This window comes from Bubalus kerabau, chromosome 21, assembly GCF_029407905.1.
Source record: "Bubalus kerabau isolate K-KA32 ecotype Philippines breed swamp buffalo chromosome 21, PCC_UOA_SB_1v2, whole genome shotgun sequence".
Lineage (NCBI taxonomy): Eukaryota > Metazoa > Chordata > Mammalia > Artiodactyla > Bovidae > Bubalus > Bubalus kerabau.
Window position 1 is genome coordinate 59,842,897 of NC_073644.1, and position 26,115 is coordinate 59,869,011.

At 47.1% G+C, this 26,115-nt stretch overlaps 1 protein-coding gene across 1 annotated transcript in view; it reads left to right on the forward strand.

The window, feature by feature from the left end:
• Positions 1-18,030, forward strand: part of ONECUT2 (one cut homeobox 2) — a 49,869-nt gene extending 31,839 nt beyond the window's left edge. The window contains exon 2 of the mRNA XM_055559524.1: positions 12,642-18,030. Coding sequence (XP_055415499.1) covers positions 12,642-12,928 — 287 coding nt within the window. The 3' untranslated portion in view covers positions 12,929-18,030. The remainder of the gene's footprint in view (positions 1-12,641) is intronic.
• Positions 18,031-26,115: the final 8,085 nt, after the last annotated feature.

The window sequence follows — 26,115 nt, forward strand, 5'->3', positions numbered from 1 at the left end:
TTACTTGTTACCACCAACCGCTTATACCAGTTTCCTTGGTGAATCAGTTGGTAAACAGTCTGCCTGCAATGCAGGAGACCCAGGTTCGATGCCTGGGTCGGGAAGATCCCCTGGAGGAGGAAACGGCATCCCACTCCAGTATTCTTGCCTGGAGAATCCCCATGGACAGAGGACCCTGGCGAGCTAGAGTCCACAAGGTCCAAGAGTTGGACACGACTGAGCAAGTAAACCTACCCACGTATCCCGCTTATTCCCCAGCCCGGGTAAAGGCAGGGGCGGGGTTACGGGAAGCACAGTGAGTTCTCACTTATCACCCATGTTTCCCAGACGGGAGGAAGCGGGCACCACAGGACTCCCAGGTAGGCAGAGATGTGCCCAGGTCAGAGGTGAAGCCCCAGGTGGGGTTCAAGCATTCCAGGCAACACTAGGCTTCCTGGGGCTCCTGGCTTCTCTGCACTTGGGGCCAGACCCCTTCCAGGGTCTTCAGAATGAAGGGTGCGTGTTCACACACACGTGGTCCCCTCCCCTCTCTTTCCCTCCCTCGTCTCTTTTCTCTCTCCTCTCTCCCTCCTGCTCCAGCATCTCCCGCCAGTAATATTTGCTCAAATGATAAGCCAGGCAGCAGCCTGCTCACTGGCACGTGGTGGTTTGGTTCAGAGTGCCTTGGCTGTTGAGGATGATGTGTGAAATGGTTTAGAAGGTTTTCTCACCAAGGAAGGCCAGTTAGAAGGGAGCAAAAGGAGGATAAAACCCCAGCGACCAAGAATGACCCCAAGTCGGTTTGGGAAGCGCAACCCCCCTTTCTCTGCCCTCGGCCACTGAAGTGGACACTGGCCTGGGTGCCCCTGGGTCTGCTGCCCATGTGGATGGGCAGCCAGTCTGTGAGGAAAGTCAGCTCCCAGCCCGGAGAAAAAGCCATTAAGTTTCCCCCTGACTCTGGCCAGGGACGTTTGGAGAAACGAGAGAGGAGTTGGAATTTAGTTCTCGGGGGTCAAGTTTACCCTACTTGCTCTATGGTCATCTAGACCAAGGTGGCCTTTGATGATAAGGTTTGGAGTCACAGAGAAGCAGGGAAAACTGCAAAGCATTGAACTGCAAAGTATTTATAATTTCCAAATCTTAGCACAAGATAAATGATGAAGAGATCTTGTCCTTGGCAGTCCCTCCCCCTGCATCAAGCCCTCCCGCCTCCCCAGGGACTGATCAGCGCCCCGGGCCACCCTGAGCCCAGGCCTGGGTATCACACCCCACCTCTGCTGGTCCCTGTAGCAACATGCCAGGACCTATCCTGTTGGCCGGAGGAGTCCTCATTGCTACGATTTATTAGCATTACGGCTTCCCGAACATTAAATATGTACTATCAGAGTGCGTAACTCTTCTATTCTTGCTTCCTTATTTGAATGCAAGGCATGCTGTTATTATTTCAAAAGCTCTTGAGCATGCAGATTAACTCCTGAGGAACGGGGGCCTTCCTGGACAACCATCCCTCCTCCCATCCTGACAGCCACACAGAGAAGTAAGGGAGTTGATTTCCCTTGCTCTGACCTCAAAACCCCGTAGGTTTCTCGGAATGAGGCTGGAGGTACAGACATGACCTTCCTCTGTAATGGACTTCTGCATCACCCAGTCGATCACCTCGGTTGATGGTCCCAACCCAGCTGCAGCCCCTGTGTGTGTGCCCTCCTTGCTGGAGACAGTTAGGCCCCCTCTCTGCACCAGCCCTTGGAGGAGGGCGGCTTCAGGCTCTCCAGATGAAAGCTGGAGACATCTTCCTTGGGCACTGTTTTCAAACCCGTATCCTGGGGGGTTAAGTGACTGCTCTGTCAAAGCACATCCCGATGGCTTCCGGCCCCACCCCCGCCCAGTGCCCCAGCAAGATCACATTGACCTGCTCAGGGCAAGTATTTACTGAATGTGGGGAGAAGAGAGCACGACTGCATTATTTATCAGGGGCTCACAATACCCATCACGTGTAGAATGTATTTGGACATAAATTAGTGATGCTAGGAAACACCAGGGGTCCCAAACCTATCAGGACCCTGGACACGTATATAAAAACACATCACAGTCTTACCTTTCCTAGGAGTCTGGGAGCTGGCTCTGAGGCAACTTCCACCAGGAAGACAAAACTCTTTAACTTTTTATTTGCCATAAGCCCTCTGGACAGTTCATCTACAATTGATCAAGTCTTGGCAAATCATTTCAGCCTCTAAATTCTTAACTTCACTTTCTTACCCCACCCCACCCTTTTTTCTTCTTTCTCTGTGAAGCAAGGAGAGAAGGCAGTGGCACCCCACTCCAGTACTCTTACCTGGAAAATCCCATGGATGGAGGAGCCTGGTAGGCTGCAGTCCATGGGGTCGCTAGGAGTCGAACATGACTGAGCGACTTCACTTTCACTTTTCACTTTCATCCACTGGAGAAGGAAATGGCAACCCACTCCAGTGTTCTTGCCTGGAGAATCCCAGGGACGGGGGAGCCTGGTGGGCTGCCGTCTATGGGGTCGCACAGAGTCGGACACGACTGAAGCGACTTAGCAGCAGCAGCAGCAGCTGTGAAGCAAGGAGGGATATTTACGGACTGCCAACTGTGCCCCAAGCATTGAACTACCCCTTGATGTCTGAAAGGTTTGCATTAGTATCCATCCCCATTTTACGGATGAGGAGATGGAGGCTCCAGGTCATGCAGCTGATAAGTGGCCAACGTAAAACTGGCGACCAGGTCTTGGACTTCAGGCCGAGGTTTTTTTTCACCCTGCATTCACTCACAGCCTGGGCAGGAAGGCGACAGTTGTTCTTTGCTTCCTTATCAGCTCTGTGTAGCCACAGGGATGCCACCTGCCACAGAACCACAGAACCGGTGGCATACAGCCATGGATGTTTATTTCTGCTCAGGAGTCCACAGGTCAGCTGGGCAGTTCTGCTGTTCAAGGCCATGCTCGGGTGGTCTCTGCTGGGTCCGCTGCAGTCAGCGGCTGGGGTGGTCAGACCCAGGCTGGCCTGGGCTTGTCACGTGGCATCCAGCGCTCTGGGAACGTGAACAAGTCACCCGGCTTCTGGAGGTGTAGGCTGTCCCTTCTGCTGGCCAGAGCGAATCGCCAGACCAGCCCAGATCCAAGAAGAGCAGATCGCCTCCATCTCGTGCGGGGAGGCCCTGCAGAGTGGCGGCAGGAGGCCGGGATGGTGGCGGGGAAGAACAGGGGCCAGTTTCGCAGTTTGCCTGCCTTGGTCCCTCTGCGGGGCTGCCTTGCTTCCCCCGGGGCCTGCCCCTGCTTCCTAGAAGCCTCAGTTGCCCTGCTCCCTCCTCGCCACGCCTGCCCTCAGAGCTGTTTCTTGTTTGTACTGGGGCTGTTGTGCAGGATGACTTTGAAGCAGGATTTCAGTGGCCCTCTTCCCAGGGGAAAGGGATGCAGTCAGTCTGGCAGGGGTTAAGCCTTCCACTGACCTGATTAAGCTGAGGCAGGCTGCCTTCAGCATCAGCCAGCAGGGGGGCAGAAACCACACCAAGAAGGAGTCTCCTCTGCCTGCACCTGAGGCCGGTGCGTCTTCTGGGTACTGTGCGGGGGCAAGGGGTGGCTCTCCACTGACCATCCTTGAGCGTCTCCAGGCATCATGTTATGCCAGTGGGGCCATGGTTCCTCTGCTTTGTGGGGGCATGGCCCCCTCACCACCACCCCTGCCACCCCAGGCCTCTGCAAGGACCTCTCTTTGTTTTGTGTGTTTGTGGTTTCCAGGGAAGAGGTTTGGAAGGAAAGGTCTACCTCCGCAGGACTCCCAGGCCAGCTGGTTGACATGGGAGATGATGCTGGGCAGTGAGGGGAGAGGAGAGTGCAGCCTGGAGGAGGGGGCACGGGGCAGGAGGGGAGGCCAAGCTGGAAAGGGCTTCTGGGTTCCTGGAGGACTGGGATGGGCCAGAAAGCTCATGAGAAGAAGCCAGCACGCGGAGAGGAAGCAGGAAAGCTGGGAGTTTAAAATGGGGGGTGGAGAATTGGGAGATCGGGATTGACATATGCACACTGTAGATACTACGCATCAAACAGGTAACTAATGAGAACAAGCCTTACAGCTCAGGGAACTCTACTGGGTCTCTGTGGTGACCGAATGGGAAGGAAGTCCCAAACGGGATTTTTTGGACACACACACACACACACATATATATACACACACGCATTGCAACCCTTGGACTGTAGCCCACCAGGCTCCTCAGTCCATGGGATTTTTCAGACCAGAATACTGGAGTGGGTTGCCATTTCCTCCTCCAGGGGATCTTCCCAACTCAGGGATCAAACCTGCATCTCCTATGTCTCCTGCATTGCAGGTGGATTCTTAACCCACTGAGCCATCAGGGACGCCCTTAGATACTACGTATAAAATACATAACTAATGAGAACAAGCCTTATAGCACAGGGAACTCTACTCAGTCTCTGTGATGACTGAATGGGAAGGAAGTCCAAAAGGGAGGGGATTTTTTGGACACATGCACGCACACACGCACGCACGCACACACACACACACACACACACATTCATATATATACATATTTATATATATATGGTTGATTCACTTTGCTGTACAGCAGAAACACAACATTTAAAACAACTCTAATAAAAATTAATTTTAAAAAAAGAGAAAAAAATAAAAAATCTAAAAGATGTGAGCTAAGAGCACAAGTATTGGGAGGCTGATGTTTCCGGACCCCAGAGACCGCGTGGTACCCACAGGGACCCCACTAACTCACGCGTGGTGCCTGCTCGGACCTCCTTCGCCAGCAGACAGTTCCTGACCCCTGCGAGGTGGCCCAAAGGGTTAAGGAGACTGAAGCTTCTAGACTGGAAGGGAAGAGACACCCCGATTCCATTTCCCACGAAGGCAGGTAGGGTAAGTATCCCCAAAAAGAGGCACCTGCCCACCACGGGACTCGAGAGGTGGAAGGGGCTGTGTGTGGTAACAGCTTGGAGGGAATGGCTGACGACGTCCTTAATTCTTCGGACCCCTTGAGAAGTCAAGGAGAAAGACCGCGTTTGCATTTGGTTTGGGAAGATCGGTAAGACAGCACCAGGCGGAGGGAGAGGAAGGCGGAAGGCACATCGTCAGGAGGACGGACGGACAGATAGACAGCAGTTTTTTTGGTCCAGTCCCCGGGAGGGGGAGGGAGGCGCGGCGGCCACGCCCCGGCCACCCGGCTGGGACCGGAAGAGCTCCGGACTCAGGCGGGGCAGGACCTGCCCTGCCCGCGGCCGTGTCGGTCTTCTCCCCGTGTCCGTGGCCTCCAGAAAAGCAAACCTACAGCGTCTTTTTGTTTCAAGTCGTAGGCCTGTTATTCATTTCCGTGAAACATTTTCCTTTCTGCCAACGGGGGTGGTTAGGCCGGAGTCCACGGGACCCTTCTGGTGCTCAGATTCTGCAGCGGATCGTGGGACGGGTTCCCCAGAAACAGACAGGAGGCTGTCCCGCACTTTTTCTCAGCAGGGACCTGCATTCTTGGGGCAGAATCCCCGTGGCGTGGGGCGGGGTGGGGAAGGGGGTGGTCTCAGCTCCAAAGCGAGCAGAACTGGCAGAGCAGGGCGGCTGCTGGGCCCCTCGGGACTGAGAGCGGCGGGGAAGGGGCTTCCAGGCCTACGTGTCAGCCCCGACGTTCATTTTGTCATTCAGGTGCTAGGTCATGTCCGACTCTTGGCGACCCCGTGGACTGCAGCCCACCAGGCTTCCCTGTCCATCACCATCTCCTGGAGCTCGCTCAAACCCATGTCCGTTGAGTCGGTGATGCCGTCCAACCGCCTCACCCTCTGTCGTCACCTTCTCCTCCCGCCCTCAGTCTTTCCCGGCATCGGGTCTTTTCAAATGAGTCGGCTCCTCGCGTTATGTGCCCTAAAGTCACTGAACTTTCTCACTCACGGCATGCAAATACCAGAGACCTCTGTCCCAGCAAGGAAAATCAGTGATGGGTGAGAACGAGCCTTTTCCGTCAGAGGGATGACACGGTCTCTGCCCTTTGTGGCCGGCGGGGTGGGGGTTGGGGGGAGCGCCCTACCCGGCTGTGCGTGAAAGGCAAGCCCGTGGCTACACATCTCACTTGTCGCGCCTCCTGCATGTTTTTCTCGAGTCTCTGATGCTGTCCGTCACCCTGTCCTGCCTCCCTTTGAATCCACTCCTGATGGGAATGACTTCTGGCTGTACAGCCTTGCCATGTGCCTGGCTGCACATGGGCAAGTGTTGGACGGCGCTGTGGCCAGGTGCCCTGGGTGCTGGAGGACAACTGAGCCTCTGAGGATATCCAGGAGTGGCCTGGCCACTGGGGGGACGTTGGGGGGACGCAGGGAGAAAGGGCCAGTGGTGGAAGTTCTCTCGCTCCTGGTGTAGGAAGATCCGCTCCAGGGAAGTGGCACGGGCTTGGAGATGAACTTTCTTTGTCAGGTTCTGCCCCTCTGAAGGGTGGCCACCAGCCAACAGGTGAATGGGCATCTCAGGGATCTCGGAGGGCTTGAGCCTCAAACCAGCACTTCCCCTCTTCTTATTTCACCCTGCGAGCCCGGTGGTCTGAAACATTTGTCCACGTGTCTTAGGCAGTTAGCTGTCACCTCTGTTGTTAAACACAGATGCCTCCATCTCTGTAATCTGCTAGTCCCAGGTCATGGGTCACAAAAGACAGGTAGTGTTATCCATCTGAGCTGATACTGTTCCTGCCCCAGAAGGGGAGAAAAAGCTCTGTAGCCCCAATAGGCAGCCTCGTTGCACGCAAATGACTTCTCCTGTCTTTGCCATAGACATGAGCTCTCAAACTTCCATGGCCCACTTGGGGACCACTTCCCAAGAGAGGAAGGAAGATGGGGAATGGCTGGGGGATGACTCCCTCCTCCCATCCAGCAACACACACACACACACACACATACACAGCCCCATGGCACGCCCTCCCTTCTCTCCTGGAAGAGGGAGGAGAAGAAGCAGACCCCAGCGCTGGCAGGAGTCCGAGCTAACCTCCCATCCTCCAGGAGCAGAGCTTACCTCGAGTGGGAGGAGCTCAGCTCATCCACACGGCTGATGAGCACCGTCTGTTGGGTTTCTAGCACGTGTTCCTGGGCTGTCGGGAGCTACTTGGCATTTCCCGAGCTGTTATGAGATGGGTATTTGACTGTAGCACGCAATGTTCTCACACCAAAACCATTGACACTCTTGACTGTGCCCCTGGGCATAGCTGACTTTACATCTTGTCTGAGAAATTCTGAGGTTCCTGCCTTCATGCCAACTCCCAGATGTCATTTGATCTGTCTGCTTTTTCTTAGACTTGCAAAGCAGATGTTTGCCCTCTTTTTGTACCTTCCTTCAGCTCCTGACCAACTGCTTTTGTAGGAATCATGGGGTGGCAGCTGCCAAGTGTCAGGACTTTGGGCATGTTCCTTATTTGTTGCCTCATTCTTTTGGGCTTTTGGACTTGCCATGCATTGTCAAACCACAGGCTGCAGCTTTGCGTTATTTGGTATCAGATCTGTTGGCTTTGGGAAGCTCTTGGGAAGCAATACACAGGATGTGTTGATCTGTTCTTTCTCTGCAGGTTGCTGAACGTTAAACTTTTAACATTTTGTCTCTTAACTCGTATATGGATATATCTTCAAATATAATCTGACAGGCCAACTTGGACCAGCATCAGCACTGCCTAAGCACCCTCTTAAAAGCTCAAATACACCCCACACCAGTCAGAATGATCACCATTAGAAAGTCTATTAATACAGGTAGTAAATGCTAGAGCGGGCGTGGGAAAAAGGGAACCCTACCACACTGTTGGTGGGGGTGTAAATTAGTGCATCTGTGATGGAGAACAGTATAGAGGTTCCTTAAAAAACTAAAAATAGAGTTACCATGTAAGCGTGCAATCCCACTCCTGGGCATATACCCAGAGGAACCGTAATTTGAAAAGATAGATGCACCTCCAGTGCTCACAGCAACACTGCTTACCATCCGAGATGTGGAGACGACGCAGATGTCCATCAGCCGATCAATGGATAAAGATGTGAGATGCACGTGTGTGTATGTGTGTGTGTGTACGTGTGCCACACATAATGTGCATTTACACACACAATGGAGTGCTACTCAGCCATAAAAAAGAACAAAACAATGTCATTTGCGCAACATGGATGGACCTAAAGATTATCATATTAAGTGAAGTAAGAGAAAGAGAAAGATTTGATATTACTTATGTGTGGATTCTAAAAAGCGATACAGGTGAACTTATTTACAAACAAAAATACATTCACAGACACAGAAAACAAACTTACGGTTACCAAAGGGGTTAACAGGGAATGGGGAAGGAGAGCTAAGTTAGGAGTTTGGGATTAACATATACACATTGCTTTATATAAAATCAAGAACAGGGACCTACTGGACAGCATAGGGAACTATATCCAATATCTTGTAATAGCCTATAATGGACAAACCTGAAAAAGAATATGTGCGTGTGTGTGTGTGTGTGTGTGTAACTGAATCACTTTTCTGTATACCTAAAACTGGCACAACATTGTAAATTAACTACACTTCAGTTTCTTAATGGGTTTTTTTAAGGCACCAATAAAGCATTATCTGAAGAATAATCAATACTGGTATGAAGGCTGAGGACTGTGTGATTAACCCAAAGAGAATGAATTGACTGAGGGTCTCAGCCGATGTTAGTGGAATCTATGTGGCCAGATCTTGTTATCAGGCGGTTTCCCCACACCACTGTTTACTCAGAATCTTCCAAATGTGGGCTTGACACCTGTGTCCCGGGAGGCTGGGGTGAGAACAGCAATCCGGGAACCTGAATTGGTTGTGGGGTCAAGCACACAGGCTTTCATGTCTCAGAAGCGCCCTCAGAGGTTTGTGAAAGCTCAGATTCCAGAACCCTACCCCACATAGTGAGAGTCAGGATTTCTTGGGACAGACCCCCGGGGCTGCCCTGCAGATAGATTCTATTTAAGGGGCCAGGGGCGTGAGTGCCATCTCTGTAGAGGACGAAGATGGGGAGACCCAAGGTCTGGACGCCTGCCCTGGGCCTGCAGCCAGCCTGGAATGTGACCTTAACTCAGTCACTTACACCCTCAGGTCTCCACTTATTCATTTTAAAGTAAGAATAATTCTTCCACTTACCTACCTTGGGATTCCTGGGGTAATCCAGCCAGAGGGAAGGTGGCATGCACACACTTTGCCTCATGGAAGCCTCTACAGAGGTGAGCATCTTCCTTCCATTATGCTGATGAGGAAGACAGGCACTGGGAGGTTATGTCATTTACCGAGATGCCAAGTCTTGGAGGTGAAGGAGCCCAGATTAGAATCCAGGTGTTGGGTTCCAGAACATTTCATTCCATCAGGGTGCTCCTCTGAGACTCTGGGAGCCAGACAGATCCTTGTTGCCCTTCATGGGTCACACCCTTGTCGTGGTGAAGTGGTTTGCGTGACTCAGTGAAGCTATGAGCCATACCGTGTAGGGCCAGCCAACACGGACGGGTCACAGTGGGGAGTTCTGACAGAACGTGGTCTGCTGGAGGAGGGAATGCCAACCACTCTAGTATTCTTGCTGCGAGAACCCCATGAGCAGTGTGAAAAAGCAAAAAGACACGACACTGGAAAGGGAGCCCCTAGGGTTGGCAGGTGTCCAGTATGCTGCTTGGGAAGAGCGGAGGGCAACTCCTCATAGCTCCAGAGAGAAGGAAGTGGCAGGGACAAAGCAGAAGTGACGTCGTGGAGGTGTGTCTGATGGTGAAAGTCAAGGCCAATGTTGTAAAGAACAATATTGCACAGGAACCTGGAATGTTAGGTTCGTGAATCAAGACTGGACGTGGTCAAGCAGGAGCAGGATATGGACCAGCCGCATCACCTGGGAGCTCATTAGAAATGCAGACTGTTGGGCCCCACCCAGGTTGACCGCCTCAGATCCTGCGTTTGAACAAGCTTTCCAGATAATCCCTGAGCAATTAAGCTTTGTTTTTTTAGTATCTATTTATTCAGGCTGCGCTGGGTCTTCATTGCTTTCTGCAGGCAGGCTTTCTCTAGTTGTGGCGAGCAGGGGCTGATCTCTAGTTGCGACGTGAAGGCTTCTCACTGAGGTGGTGTCTCTTGGTGTGGAGCACAGGCTCTGGGGCGTGTAGGCTTCAGTAACTGTGGCACACAGGCTTAGTTGACTTACAGCATATGGAAACTTATGGACCAGGGATCGAACCCACGTTCCCTGCATTGGCAGGTGGGTTCTTAACCACTGGACCACCAGGGAAGTCCCCACTCTGAACTTCAGAAGCACGGTTGTAGAGGATTGCACTAGAGAGAGTAAGTTTACCAATGCAGTTAAAGTAAATATCCAAAATCCAGCAAAAGTGTGACCTCCCAGGGATAATCAAAGAAGAAATCTTACCTGGGAAGTTCCTATGGGAGAAGAGTAACTGTAAGCTGTTTCAGCCCTTTCTGAGTTCCCATTGCAGGGCAAGTGCCCTTTATCTGAGAGAATCCAAGCTTTCCAAGAGATCGGGGTTTGGAATGAAACAAATTGTTTCTTATAGGTGTGTATATGTGGGCTTCCTTGGTGGCTCAGCTAGTAAAGAATCCGCCTGCAATGCAGGAGAGCTGAGTTCCATCTCTGGGTGGGGAACATCCTCTGGAGAAGGGAAAGGCTACTCACTCCAGGATTTTGGCCTGGAGAATTTCATGGACTGTGTATCCATGGAGTCACAAAGAGTCACAACTGAGCGCCTTTCACTTTCATATGTGTGTTGTGTTTAATTCTCAAAGGTAATACAATTACTTGTGGAAGTAAGAGAAGGAAAAGAGGAGGAGAGGGTTTAGCAGAGCTGACGCCGCCCAGCAGTTCTACGGAGGGCTCTCCTGCCCCTGCCCTTTTTTACAGCTTCTTACTTGTTTCAGGAGTGATCCCTTTATGGCTGATGGCATCCAACAGGGAGGCTGGCCAGTTGTGTCGGGGGGTGTTCAGCTTCCAGAATATCTTTCCTGTGAGTGTTGGTCCTCAGGTTAAATCCTAAGACCCTGCCGTTTGAAGGATGTTCCCCTGATACTCACACCGCAGCAGCCCCACTACAGCTCATTCTCCTTGCAGAATGCAGAGACAAAAATGGCCTGACCCAAAGCTCAGAAGCAAGACTCACAAATCAGGGCTTTGAGAAGTCTGAAAAGGCTTCCAGACAGTACTCCAGACAGCTCGCCTTGGGGGGAACGTCAGAAGAGTACAAGGAGAGCTCAGCTGGGGCCAGAATGTCCAGTAGGAGTTGGTTCAGAGAAGGATGCTCAAAGCTAGACTTCTGCTCCCTCCTCACCTTTCCTGGATCAGCTGTGTCTGTTGTTCAGACAGACTAAGTTGTGTCCGACTCTCTGCGACCCCATGGACTGCAGCACACCAGGCTTCCCTGTTCTTCACTATCTCCCAGAGTTTGCTCAAACTCACGTCTGTTGAGTCGGTGATGCCGTCTAATCTAACCATCTCATCCTCTGCCACCCTCTTCAGCTTTTGCCGTCAATCTTTCCCAGCATCAGTCTTTTCCAATGAGTCGGCTCTTGAGGCTACACAAAAACCTTGAATGAGCTGAGGTTTCTGTCCAGTGATTTTAGCGCGTGTTCTCGTGTTTAAATTTGTGACTTATATGCTCTGTACTAGCTCTTAGAGGTTACTTTTCTGGGACCCACTCTGTCTGTGAAATGTGCACATTCCTGAAAGAGTCAAGACACCACTTGTCCTCAGTATCCCAAGCATTCAGTTATGTCCGTGGTTCCAAAAAGCCAGTGGGGAGCGTCACACAGACCTGATGCCCGCCTTCCAGGAACGTGTAGGGTAAGGCGAGGCAGTGACACATATTAAAGTGTGCTGGCAGCCCAGCTGTGGAGACCTAGCTACTGAATCAGACACGCTCCATCTACTTATTCACATATCTAGGGCTCTAATCTGATCCTCTGTAAATGTGGGTTCTTCTGCCAACCTCAGCCCTGGTCTTCATGTACTGGCTTCACATCAGACCAGCCAAATTACAACTGGTTAAACCAAGTTTTTCATGGACTTCCCCTTCCTGTTTGATTTTATGTTTGTGTTTTTTTTTTTTTTAATTTTTTCGAAAGTCTAGAGGAAGGGGATTTGGGGTTGGGATGATGCCATCACTCCTTTCATTCTGTTCACAACTTTTTGAGTCATGTGGGTGGAAGGTTTGATTTCGAGAAATGACACCACTTTTAAGTTTTGACTCCAGAAAGTCGTTGTGGCTCAGCTCTCAGCAGTTCTAGAGGGAGACTGTGAAAGAGGAACCGGGTAACCAGGCTTCCCCCAGGGGAAGGGGTCCTTTTCTTCAGAATACCTGATTTCACAGATGAAGAGTTTTAAGAGGGTGGGGGTGGGCGGTCAGGGGTGAAAAAGAAAGCAACAGGCGTTTGGTTCAAAAACCCGAGTGTGTAGAACAGCTCTGTTCTTTTCTCCTCTCTCCGTCCCCCGACTAACAGATGCCCTCCATCACGCAGAGATGAACTGGGAAGGCTGGTTACTGACAGCCAGGCAATTCGCAGAATAAAGTTTAACGGTCTACATCCCCTCTGCGAGTCTGTCCCTGTTTCTTGGTGCATCAGCTCGGGGGGAGGGCCGGGTCTCAGCCTCACCCTGACTCTCTGCTACTTCTCTCCCCCTTCCAGCGTGCAAACGCAAAGAGCAAGAGCCCAACAAGGACAGGAACAATTCCCAGAAGAAATCCCGCCTGGTGTTCACCGACCTCCAACGCCGAACGCTCTTCGCCATCTTCAAGGAGAACAAGCGCCCATCCAAAGAGATGCAGATCACCATTTCCCAGCAGCTGGGCCTGGAGCTCACTACCGTCAGCAACTTCTTCATGAACGCCCGGCGCCGCAGCCTGGAGAAGTGGCAGGATGACCTGAGCGCGGGCGGCGCCTCGTCCACCTCCGGCACTTGCACCAAAGCGTGACGGAAGGACTCTCAGCTGGGCACAAGTCGCCTCCCGACGAGGACAACCGATACCCAAAGAAAACGCAGAGGAAAGAGACACCGGATTCTTAGCTGGGGCCCTTCACTGGTGATTTGAAAGCACAATTCTCTTGAAACTTTTCTATTCTAGCTGTAATCATAGGCCAGGTGTTCTTTTTTGTTCATTTATTTTTAATGGCTATGGAATCCACATGCAAGCTGAAAACTAATCTCTTTGAACCGGACATTGTCCTCTGAGCGAGCGTGCTAAGCACCCCAGGAACCCAAATGGGGCCTTCCTAGAGCAAGTCCATTCCAGCGTAGTGTCAGCCAATCAGGATTGCTTAGAATGTCAGCATCCCAGTTTGGATCCCGTCAGCCTCTTGCAGTCAGCGTTCCCATGAGTTAATAGTAGGACTCTGGCTTGTATAAGGACTCTTGAGTTTGGGTTCCCAAGATGCTACAGTAAGAGAAGAATCTAGCAACAAGAATGACCTCATTTGCTTTCTAAGTGCTTAGCTTCATCAAACCGTAGTTCACCAACATTCACAGCCATAACATAAAAAACCATCCGAATGACAATTACTGAGCACAAATTTTAAATATGGAAGTTTAAAAACAAAAAAAAAAATCCAAGGACCTATTTTTTCCCAACTCAGGCATCGTTTTCATTGAATGGTTTAGAAAGCTTTAAGTTGATCCAGTTCACAGTTTTCTTTTCCTTACCTCCTGGAAATCTCACGTGGTCTTAGATCCATCAAAAAATAAAACAAACCAAGTCAGTTCACTTGAGCGCCAAGTATCAAGCACAACGAAGATAAACAGACAAGTGAGGGAGGTTCTGGATTCACTGCATCTGGATTTTCAAGACACCAATTGGGAAGTCAAGAGGGAATCATTGGGAATATGGCTTCAAGCACATTTTGCAGTTTGCTACAAATTCTGTTTGTACATAATGAAAACGCACACTCAGGAGGCCAATTTAACTGTTACGGTATACAGACCAAATGCAGCATTTTAAAAGATCTAGATTTTTTTAGATCATAAATGTATCCTTCTTGGTTATCCATCACCTGGTTCCTCCTATTGTGCATTATGACCACCACATAATACATTCTCACGCTTTCAGATTTGGGTTGTTCCCTTGTCCATCCCATCAATAGGGATGTTTTCAGTGTTTCCTAGCAAGGAAAAAAAAGAATTCAAACCACCAAACATGTTGCTCATAACCATCATCTAGTCCTGAATCTCTTTCATTGTTGAATCATCCTAGCAGAACAGCTGAATAAATCTGGAGAAAAACACAGCACACCAAAGAAGCAGAATATTGCAAACCAAAGACATTTATTACTTGCCATTTTCTAGCCTGAAAAAAATACTGTGATTACTTTTAGAAGTCAGAAAACCTGTGCAACTCCAAATAGCTTTCAGCGCTCGCATTTGGCTCATCCCTGGGCCGAGTGGACCGGCTCCGCCAAGGATGTTAGCCAAGCCACCGAGCAAGTGGCTTTCCAGTTCCTGGCTGTCACCTTCCCACAGCAAGTGGAGGAGGGCCCACAGGACCCCAGGAGATTGCGACAGTCACCATGTGCATATTTACCAGTGAATGGCCCCAGGTGGGCACCACAGGGGTGTTCAAAGCAAGCCAAACGCTGCAATGATGCTTTACAGACACTTGAGACTGACTTTTTTTATGAATTACTTAATCGAAACCAAAGAAACTTTTTCTGCACCTACTTCTGCAACAAACAAAACTGTCCCATTGAAATGAATAAAGAAAAACGGACGTCCATGAAAATCCACCACCACCAAGATGGAAGCACGCCAGAAAGGAAAAAAAAAACAGAAACAAAAAACATCAAGACACACTGTGTTCGAATGGACCTCTTGGGACATTTTTTGGAAGCAGATTTTTAAAAAGGGTTTGAGACAGGAAGAGAAATAAGGAAGAGCCTCCGTGGCTGCTGCTCCATCCGACGACTCACGCGGTAATCTTAAAGGTGAAGATTGTCTTTAATTTGTGCCTATGCAGTTTTTCAAAAGAACACGGAACAGAGCAACAGAAACCTCAACAGCTACAATACCAAAGATGAGGATTTCTCACACCTTTGTTTCAGTTCATTATCCCCTCTTGCCTGGCTTAAATACTAATAGCGCCATTGATCTGTGTGTAAAGGTAATCAATTTTGTTTCTGAGCAACGAGAGGAAAGGGTCATTTATTTGATTTTATTGTTTCCCTATCATTTTGTTTTACGGCTTTCTACCCAACATGGAATCTCTCAGAAGATTCCATGGAACTCCACTTTAAGATGTTGGGGGTACTGAGCAGTTCTCTCTGCTCAGCAGAGCGTGGGGAATCTTACTGTCACTTGAATGTTCTTTGCTTAACCCTCCCTTACTCTTGGTTCCTTCTGTGTTCAGAGTCTCATCATCAAGGGAGGGAAGGAGAGTGAGGGTCAGGAGTAGGGGTCTTGGGGACGCATCCTCTCCCGAGCCACAGAACCAAAGAATTTGTAGAGGAATTGACAAGCCTCATCTTCATGTGATTGCTACATCCTAACAGGGCTTCATTTGGGGGTGGGGGGAGACATGTAAAAACGATTGTCAGTTTCTACTTTTCTATTAGCTTTTTAAAAAATCAGCTGTAAAGTTGCATTTCTAAAGAAAGAGATATATATAATATATGAATACATATATAGATTCAACTTGACATTGGTGATAACCCAAAGTTATTGCTGTTCAAATTCACGTCTTGTTTTTGTCAAGTGCTTCATCACTTAAGTACTCAGTTCAGAGCTTTGCTCATTTCTCATGCCATCCCAGAGTGTGGATGATTTAGAGTATTCTGATTTCTGTGAAAATTCCTGGGAAAGGTTGAAAGTCAAGTTCAAGCATTTCAATGTTTTAACGTGTTGATAAATGGGTCCATGGGACAAATGAGTGTTATTTGTATTTCGAGTCATCTCTGTTCTCTGTCTCAGCCATGATCAGGGTGGTGAGTGACGTCCATCCACCATGGCCAGGGAGGTGGGTATTCGTCTTCTCTAACTGCTGGGGAAGCTCAGTGGTCCGTTCCCACCAGTTACAGAGATGAGGCCAGCCCAGACACGTCTTCTTCAGGAGCCCTGTCCCACTGGGGTGTTCGAGATGCCCCTCAATGAGTAGATCCACCGAAGGGACTTCTTGCAAAAGTCTAGCTCCTGCTGCAGTGGGTTCATCAGGTTTCCTCAGGGTGGTAATGACCAGTTTGTTTAGACAAGCCCGTGTGCAGCCACGGCTGGCACTGGGGTGAGGCAGAGGTGTTGGGGGGTAGGGGTGTCTCAGTCCTGGAGAGCAAACACAAGGCAAGGAGTAGGGAGGATCCCCGATTCTTGCTTGGAAGACCTGTTGTCTGTGGTGCCAGCTCCTTGCCCCCTCCACATCAGTCTCCCTTTGCAGAGGCAGCAGCCTGGAGCCATGAAAAGAAAGTGACTTTCCGTGGCTTTTATAATTCATCCTACCCGGGGATGTTCCTTGACTTTGCCCTGTGTTGCTTTGTCTCTTGCTCATTCTCCATGTCTCCTTTGTCAAATGACCAAGAAAAGAGCATATTTCAGCAGGGGAGTGCTCCTATTGGGTTGATAAAAGCAAATTTCAACTTGGGCATTTCTTAATGAAACTTTGTGACTCATGGCCAATGGAAATGCTTGTTCTTCCCGAGACTGGGCTGAGGAGCGAAGCCTGCTTGGTTTGGTTAGTGATTCTTTGGCATGCCAGTCTCAGCATTTGGGTCTCTGGTGTCCTCTGAAGATGTCTACACTGAAAGAGGCTGCCTTCGTGGCCTGAGATTTCAACTCTGGTCCAAGCAAGTGTAGACACATACACCCTCAGTGTTCCTGGGGACCAGAGGGAGATATCATAATGTAAAAAAAAGGCAAGAACTTCCCTCCGGGGTTTTGATAAATGTCTCATAGCAAATAATGCCATACCAGAGAGAAGTGCTTGCTTCTGAAAAATTATTTACGTACATATATAAATACATGTGTGTGTCTATATATTTGTGTATTGAAAAGTTAAGTCCTACAGAATTTCAATTTGTTAAAAATGTGAAAGAAAGAAGAAAAAACCCTGCAAACTGAATTATAATGGAATTTGACCCACTATGTCTTTCCTCAAGCATTTAAAAACTTATTTTAGGTTAACAATTTTAGAAAAAAAAACTCTTTGGACTTAGTTATAGTTTAGGATCCATTTCCTCAATCCAAGAAAAATTCCAGGCATTAGCAATGAAAAGGGCAGGGCAGAGTGAAGGGACAGTTCCAAACCAAATTCACATTCTTGAGACAATGGAAATCCAAAAGCTATTGGCTGGAAAATTCTTTATTTCTTTAGGGAAATAGGCTTGCCTCCGTTTTTGTTTTCAATGTGATTTTTGTTCTGAGGATGTAGTTCTTTCATTCCAGGAAACTTTTATTTTAAAAAGAGCCAATATATTTCTGAAAAAAAAAAAGAAAAGAAAAAGAAAACAGCAACAACAATAAAAACTCATCCACAATATTTAAAGGCCTTTCCAAAATGTAAAATAGCATGTAGGTTGTAACACTTAACAGTACAGGTGGGAATAAGGCAGGTACCCTGACACTTGGGAGAAATCGCCTCTGCAGGGTCTCTTTTCCTGAGGGCTCTGGAAATTCAAGCTCATTTTCATTTCTAGCTAAAATAAAATTAGGAGTAAATCTGATACACACACAGGCACATTTTTGTTAAGTCAGACAGTGTATTTCAGAGCCAAACATAAATGCCTTTTAGACGATCAGCCATTTTTCTTTATGCTGGGTGTCCACCTATTCATGCTGATATATTAAAGCTAAACAGCTTTTTGAAAGGTAGGGCTGCCACGTGGGTGCAGGGGAATCTTTCCCAGCCTTGAAAGTGCTGGTAGAATCATACACATGTCCATTGATTACTGTTCCTGAAGCATCGTGACAATAGACCTTTGTGGTGAACTCTGATTTTCAGGAGGTTGCATAGTAGGAATAGGAATGTCTTAAAAATAGAAAAAGAGCAGGCTGGGTTCCAGTCTTATTGAAGAAGAATGGAGTATATTAAAAAGTAGAGAAAAAGATGATCCATGTGGTCAAGCAAGGTTGACCCCAAAGCCCAAACCCAAGTACTATGACAGTAACCGTCACGCTTCCTAACCAATCAGAGCTGATTTTTTGTTGCTGCTGCTGCCAATGCCTTTTGGTTCAGACTAGTCAGCCTGACCAGTAAGAGCAAGTGAAACATGGCAGACAGAAAAGGGATACAGTTGGTTTGCCTATACCATTCTGATGTTTACTTGTAAGGTTGGAGAGCTTTTATACATTTAGCAAAGACCAAGTCGCCTCTACAGCAACAGCAGATTCTAGTTTTCAAATAAGGCCACAAAATCCATACTAAAAGAAGCAAGTGTACCGGAGTTCACTGTATAAATCTTATCTAGTTAATGACGTTGGCTTTAAATATGGCTGTCCCAATGCCTATTTTCTACCTATGATTTTCTTTTTCTTTCCAAGGGCCAAGGGGAGGGAGGGTTGGTTTATTTGTTTTAGAAAGTCTCAGAATTGGTTATAAAAAATTTTTAATGTATTAAAATGACATAGAGCCTCCCTTAGGCCCTGAACTTAGAGTTGAGGCTGATGGGCTGTTCCGTGAACCCCACGGGGACCGGAAGTCTTCCTGTTCTCAGATACCAAAAAGGCTCTGACAGCCAGAGGCAAGTGAAAGCTGGAGTCTAAGCTTTCCTTACTGGTGTTGAGTTTAGTTGCCTGGAATTAACCAGTTCATTCCCTTTTAATGGAGGAAAAACACACATGGCTACAGATCTGTTCATTCCACAGAAGTCTTCCACTCTGCTCCAGCCTTAGCAGAGATATTTCCCACCGCATAAACCTTGGTAGACACAATTGCCTAATCCTTGTACCATCTTCAGCTTGAATGTATACAGATTTAGACGCCTCTTTCACCATGTATTCTCAAAGGCATCTTATAGCAACACCCATCGCCTGTGAGTGTCCACACTGCACAGACACTTCCATATGTCCATACATACTGTCCCCGTTACAATAAATACATTTTCAATGGTCGTTTCACATGTATGTGGTACTTCTACAGTGTACACTGTTTTTATTATTTATTGTAACATTGAAAACCAAAATGCAGGGGGGGGAAACATTCCAGCATCTTCATTCCCTACACTTGGAATTCCACTCATTTGGTCACATCCAAGGTAAACTCAGCTTTCAAGAAAACTTACATTTTATTTAATCATCTGTGTAAGAACGACACACGTGCTTGATGACTTCGGTTGAATAGCTTTATTCTGGATCTTTCATTAACTAAAGCTAAATCCAAAGACCTGAAAAAAGAACACACACCCCAAAAAAAAAGGAAGAGGAAGGAAAAAGTAGCAAAGTACGAACTAATGAAGAAAAAAGTGGGCTCTGGTTTCCAGGGTTGAGAAAATGGTGATATGGTCGTGGGGGGGGCTGTGTCAGCTAGAGGGAGGGACATGGTGATTTTTTTTTCGTGCTTGTCACATTTAAATGGTCTTTTTGAATGTGAGAAAGTTCAGAGGTTATAATTTTCTGCTTTATTTTCATTTAGACTGTGGAAAGAGGCTATATGTTTTGTCCATTGAAAAATGAAGACAAAAGAAACCTTCTTTTTTTTCCCGTTATCTCTTTGGGTTATAATCCAACAAGCTAAGTACCATTAATGTAATTAATTTATTTAAATTAGTTTTTAGAACACTATATGTATAGGATTTTGATAATTACTTAATCTTTCCTTACTCTGATTTTACTCTTTGTGCTTATTTATCAGAACCTAAACCAATGGTGCATCAGAGATGCGCGATCCCTTTTAGAATCGAAGGTCTGCTTTATAAAGCAGAGAAATTCTGTTACAGACAGGGAAGAAATACAGGTTACAAAAAAAAAAAAATGAGGTATTTTTCTTTCTTGAATTAACTTTGAAAATAGTTTAAGTAACAGTGATTAAATTATTTAAGTTCGCAGCCCCACCTGGTACCAAGCGAACTTCACCTTTTAATTATTGGGGCCCTCAGAGCCTTCATATTGTAACTTATTTATTTAACTTATTCAGCATCTGCAAAAGGTGCACGATATAGTTTATATTTTTTATTTAAAACAACAGAAAGCACTGCAGTTTGTTTGCTGTCAGATGGACAACAGAGCAAAGTTTGTGGACAAGCAATGACTATTCAACCCGAACCTGTGCATTCAGAAAACGCATGCTGAGACCCTGCTTCACCAGCCTGGATTTCGGGGCTTCTGTACAGAAACTGGAATAATAAATTAAAAAAAAAAATCAGAACAGCAAAAAGAAACCCTTACACTAGCTGCTTCCAAGAATGAACTCTGTGTGTGTGTAAAACAACAAACAAAAAAGGAAAAAAAAAAAAAGCAGAAAAAAGAAAAAAAAAAAAGGAAAAACTTTCTATTTCTAGTGAGAACCAAAGAAGGCTACCTCACTGACTTTTTCCATTTGTAATTTTAATCGTGTTGATGACACCAAAGATACCAAAGATTTCTTTCTCTGTGCGGTCTGCATTTTGCTTGTGCTCTTTTATAATTTTAACTCTTCTCTCTGATGTATGGCATGTATGGCCACAGCTCAGATACCCCAAAGAAATAGTTAATCTATGCGACAGTGGCTGCTGATCGGGAAAGGGATGTTTTCTGTGTTTTTCTTCATGCGTTCGCTGTCCCCTCCACGTGTTCAGGATGCGTGTTCAGGATGCACGTTCAGATGTTGCCGTCATTGGGTTCCTGAAATTCCAAATTGATGAAGAAGCCTGGTTGAAAGTGGCCTTCGGTCCCAGCCACGACCTCTGTCCCCTGCTTTGGAGCTGCCACAGTTGAGATTTCCAATGATAAGAATCCTAATCATTGAACGGTAGAGCTGGAAGGGACCTTAAGAAGTTTTTAGTCCAGCCCCTGGAGGCCCAGAGGAGTGAAATAGTTACCCAACGCAAGTAACTGACCCAGAGGCGAAGCCCAGTCAAGCCTCTGGGTCACTACTGTTCGCGCCTTGAGCGTCTCTGCCTGAGACGGGCCACACGTTGGCAAGAGGAGGAGGGCTTGGAGCTTGTCGTGGACATTTTTACCCGGTAGAAATAGGCACAGGTATTTTGGTATCTGTCTAGCTAGAATCTCAACATAAAGTCACATGAGATCAGTTGCTTGTAAATGTGGTTAGGCTTGATCTATTAGAGCTCACAGAGGGGTGTTTGCCCTGGAAGTACACGCTGTTCCATTGAGATCACTGTTGAACCTCCCGCCTCCAGAGTGTTGTAGAGACAAGCTTCTGATTCAGTGAGAAGAGAAAATTCATTCTTGGTCGGCTGAGTTGAATTGTTATGCATATTTTTATTTGCATAAAAATAAAAAATGCATAAAATTTGCATTTGTCAGTATTTGTCAGAGAGGGGAATTCAATCACCACATATACATGTGACATTTAAGCTGTTCAGCTTTTCCCTTTTCCTCTTGACACAATACATCATTTCGAGGGCACCTCTGTACTTATGAGAGAAGTTTAAGCTGTGTATCATCGGATGCTGAAACATTACTCATTAGGAACAAAAGATGACCACAAAATTTCAGAGGAATCAATTTGCCTGTTTAGGAAACAAGTGCTTAAAGTTACTTCTCTTTTCCCTTCTTACTCATGAAGTGAATTGGTCTTAAGTTTCTTTTGAGTCAATTAACTGATTAATTCACCACTAAGATTCAGTCACCAGAGTGATTTGTACATGAGCAAGGTGAAATCATTCTCAACTGTTGACCAAATGAGTTTCAGACATATGTGAAGATCAGCCTCCAGTCTGGTTGTTTATTGGATACTAGTATTTTGCATTTCAACTAACGTAGTTCTCTTTCAGCTTTTTAAATGACCATTTACACAAAGAAGCTAAGGAGGGAAAAGACCAGTCAATTCCTCCAATCCACGCATTGATGTGAGTATAGCTAGTAGAGGAAATTAGAAGCTAGACTGACAGACTTGAAGGAACACTCAGTTATCCCTTCCTGTAGTTTCCAAGCAGCGTACTGACCCATGTGAATCTTCTTTCCGGTCCAAACAGGCTCCAAGCGCCATCTGCCCCCCCATACCAGGCAAAGGTGTAAGGCCTGACTTTCAGACAGCAAATTGCTTTGGTTTTCTTCCCAAATTCCTATTGGAAGTAGCATTCTCCGAATACCCGGGAGACAGGTGTTCTCCCAGACCAAGACGATCTGGTGGTTGAGCAGCGAAGTACTCTGTAAGCCAACACCGCCTTCCCCAGCCTTCCGACCACCAAGCCCCTAGAAGAGGGAGTGCAGGGAGACGGATGGCAGCCTGAACACAGAAAACAGCCCCGGTTGGCAGACCCTTCCTCAGCAATTCCCCCCTCAGCCTCATGCTTCACTTGCAAAGTGTGATGTAACCACGGGACGAGTGCCTTGCTTGAACCAAAGCAACGATTTAGCCAGTCTGGACTTCTCTGTGTGTTTTTTTTAATCCTTCCTGTGAATACCTCAGCTTCCACTGGGCCTCCATACAGTAAATTGGTGGGCTTATTGTACTGTGGTGCTTTGCAATGCAACCCTGCAAACAACGAGATTTGTACTAATACCAAAGGTTCTTTCTCTGTCTCTCCTCTGCCTCCCCTGTTCTTCTCCCTTTTCTAGTTCTTCACGGTTCCAAAGCTTTAATATGAACCTGGGCATGTTGGCAATGCAGACCGCGCAATTCCTTACCGAATTTTCTCAGATATACCTCATAGATAATAGTGTTTAGAGTAATGTTATTATAGCGTATGTAATAAATTATTCACTGTTTCTTTTGGTAACTGTGATTTAAAAAAAGAAAAAAGAAAAAAAAAAGCTTTATACGTTTTAGGTTGTGCTTTTGTAATAGACGAAAAGGTGAGCTTAAAAAAAAATGTACGGTTTTCCCCCCCCTTTGAATTTTATTTATTCTGGATTGGGGAAAGTTGCAGAATGAGCCCAAAGTTTACAGTTTCATATTTTGCTGAAGAAACAATCTGTGTTCATTTGCTCTGTTGAAAAAAAAAATTTATTATTTTCTACATTTGTGCTACTTGGTCTGAACAATTAATTGTTCTGTGTTAACAGTGTAGTATTATAATTAGCAACTGCCAATCAGTGCTATAATTTTATGCATGAGGCGAAAAATTTAGCAGTGTGATGCATTGTGGTCTTAAATAGCAACGTTTTTCATTTTGAACTAGATCTTCCCCTTTGGTTCAATGGACTTTGTTTATGCATGGGCGCCAAATTGTTAGCGGTTGTGGAACGGTTGTGTATACATTAAACTGTGAAAATGTACACAGTTCAGCCTCAGACAGTGGTAATATTGGTTTTTTGGGAGCTGTCTCACCTCGAAAATACCTTGACCTCTGTTGGGATTTCAAACCGAGTCAGACTAAATCGAGTTCACGTGCGAGGAGAAGGGTCATTCCGAGTTTGAGTTCGCCACCTCGCGTCCCCCAGTCAGATTCTCATAACCCAGCTATCTCACGCCATGCGAGAGGAGCTTGGAAACAAGCACTGAAAAACAGCTCTGCATCTTAAGTTCCCACAAGAGAGTCCTTTTGACTTTCTGTTCCTGACCTCAGACATAACTGGCCACCTGTATGGAGATGCAGATCAACCCAGGACTCGCCTCTCCTGGGTCTTTGCTTGGAGATGGCCACTTTGAGCTCAATTTCCTGGAAGAATACTGGAGTATTCTGTCAGGGCAGTTCAGATGGCGTCAGTATCATTCATTGTTCTCTGGGTTCTCTGTCCCTTTTCCTGGACAACGCCACCAGCTGTTCCAGTTTTTGGGGGGCAAAGATAGATGGCCATTCCTCAAAGCTTCACCTGTGCACCCATATCATGGATTTTCCTCCCTAGAGTGAGAGATGAGTCTAGCTTACTCTTTTCTGCCCAACAATGTTGCATCTATCCTAAAGCGGGTATAAGAAGTTTTGAAACCTAGTTTAGTAAAACCTTCTTTGTATAAACTCCCTAATTATCGGAGGCCCCTATATATCTCAAAAAGTATTTTTCACTTGCAGTGGATTGGGCAAACTCGTTCTTTCTTATTTTAGGTCCCGAGGCCCATTCTCAAGTTTCATACCTATTCCCCCAATCAACATGCTTGACATAAAACCAAATCAGTTGCCAAGCACACTTTATTTTGCATAGGAGTGCAGCTTAGGAAACAGCAGTGGGAAGGCCACAGCCCACTCTGCAAAATGTTGGAAATCACCCACGGTAGCACATTTATATGACCGTCCATGAGAATATACTGAAAATGTGCTTTCATTAATAATGCCAAGAAACATTTTATTTGGCCTTATAAAGTAGATCGTGATAATGAAAGTTTTGTAATAGATAGTCTTGATTTCTTCCCTTATTAATCTGCCAAAGACAGGAATGGATACAAGAATTTTAAGTCGATTTTTGTTGACCGTTTATGATTGTAATCGTGTTTAATCTTCCAGAAAGCTTTCTATGTTCTTCTACCATAAAATCAAATGGATGTTTCAGTCAAGTTCTCCTCACCCTCACAAACCCACACACGAATCCTCTCGAAGCAGGTGTTGTAGAATCTACGAAGTTCAAATGTGTTTTCAATCCAAAGTAAACAGAGGAGTGTCTGAGACATGAGTGTGCCCAACAGTTTTTATTACGAGAGACGCATGGGTCTGGCTTATTAACTAGGATTTGCCAAGAAGACTTGTCTTATGAAACTCGAGGTATATTTTGTTATGCCATTTTATGTCCTTTTTTTTTTTAAAAAAAAAAAAACTTTGTGGAAAGTGATATGTTGAATCAAGTGTAAGCTGAGTTTTCCAGACAACTGAAGTAGCTACATCGTGAATGTTATTTTGTTATTAAAGGGTTTTTACTCAATGCTTGTGCCAGTGGATGTCCTTTTCCTTGGAGACACAGAACTATGGAAGTGCCTCACCTGGGCCTGGGTTTCCCTCCTGCTCTCTTGGGGACATGTGGGCCTGGCCTGGGAAAGGAAGGTCATGGGCTGGAAGGTAGAGTTTGGCTCTAGGGCACATGAATGTGAGAGTTTTCGTTGCTCAGTCGTGTCCACCTCTTTGCAACCCTGTGGGCTGCAGCCCGCCAGGCTCCTCTGTCCATGGAATTCTCCAGGCCAGCGCACTGGAGTGGGTTGCCATTTCCTCAAGATCTGCATAACTATCAGCTTTGAAGAGAGCTGGGTCCAAACTTTCTAACCTCACTCTCTGGACCCCAACAGTTCTCTGAGATCCCTTGGCCTTAAGCACATGCCGGCATGAAAGCAGACCCCGGTTCTTACAGGAAAGGCCAGGAAGTCAAAGTAGCCGTCCTGAATCCTCCGTCACCCACCGGACACTCACCTGTCCTCAGGCGGGGCTCCGCCAGCCAGGGTTGTGGGTGGCCCATCTGGTTGGCTTGACCTGCGCCCTCACTGTGCTTCAGGGGTCCGGGTCCCACACTGCAGCGGGGCTCATTTAAGTCAGAGCCCCCCACATCACCCTTCCTCTGCACCCTGGTTTAGTGAATCCATCTGTAGATTTTACAAACAATTATTTGGAGAACAAAGAGAGGTATGAATGGGTTTTCCTGTTGTTTTGTTTCCAGTTTATATTTTGGCTATCCCCAGTTCTTTGATCTGAAAAATAGAGGAGGGGAAAGGAGATGCCGGCGCCTCTCTGCCTGGCCCCTCTCTTGGGGGACCATGCACGTTGCCCGTGTTACTGGTTTTTCTTAGAGGACAGGCTGAACCACAGCTATGGAGCCAACCAAAGACATGGCCCATCGATACCTACTTTAACCTCTGTTTGAAAGTCCTCTTCAAAAGTCTATACGATGTGGGGGCTTCCCCCGTCTCCCTTGCACGCATGCGTGAATGCGTGCTAAGTCGCTTCACTTGCGTCCAACTCTGTGCGACCCTGTGGACTATAGCCCGCCAGGCTTCCCTGTCCATGGGATTCTCCAGGCAAGGATACTGGAGTGGGTTGCCATGCCCTCCTCCAGGGGATCTTCCCAACCCAGGGATCAAACCCACATCTCTTAAGTCTCCTGCCTTGGCAGGTGGATTCTTTACCACTGGTGCCACCTGGGAAGCTTCCATCTCCCTTGCTTTGATCCAAT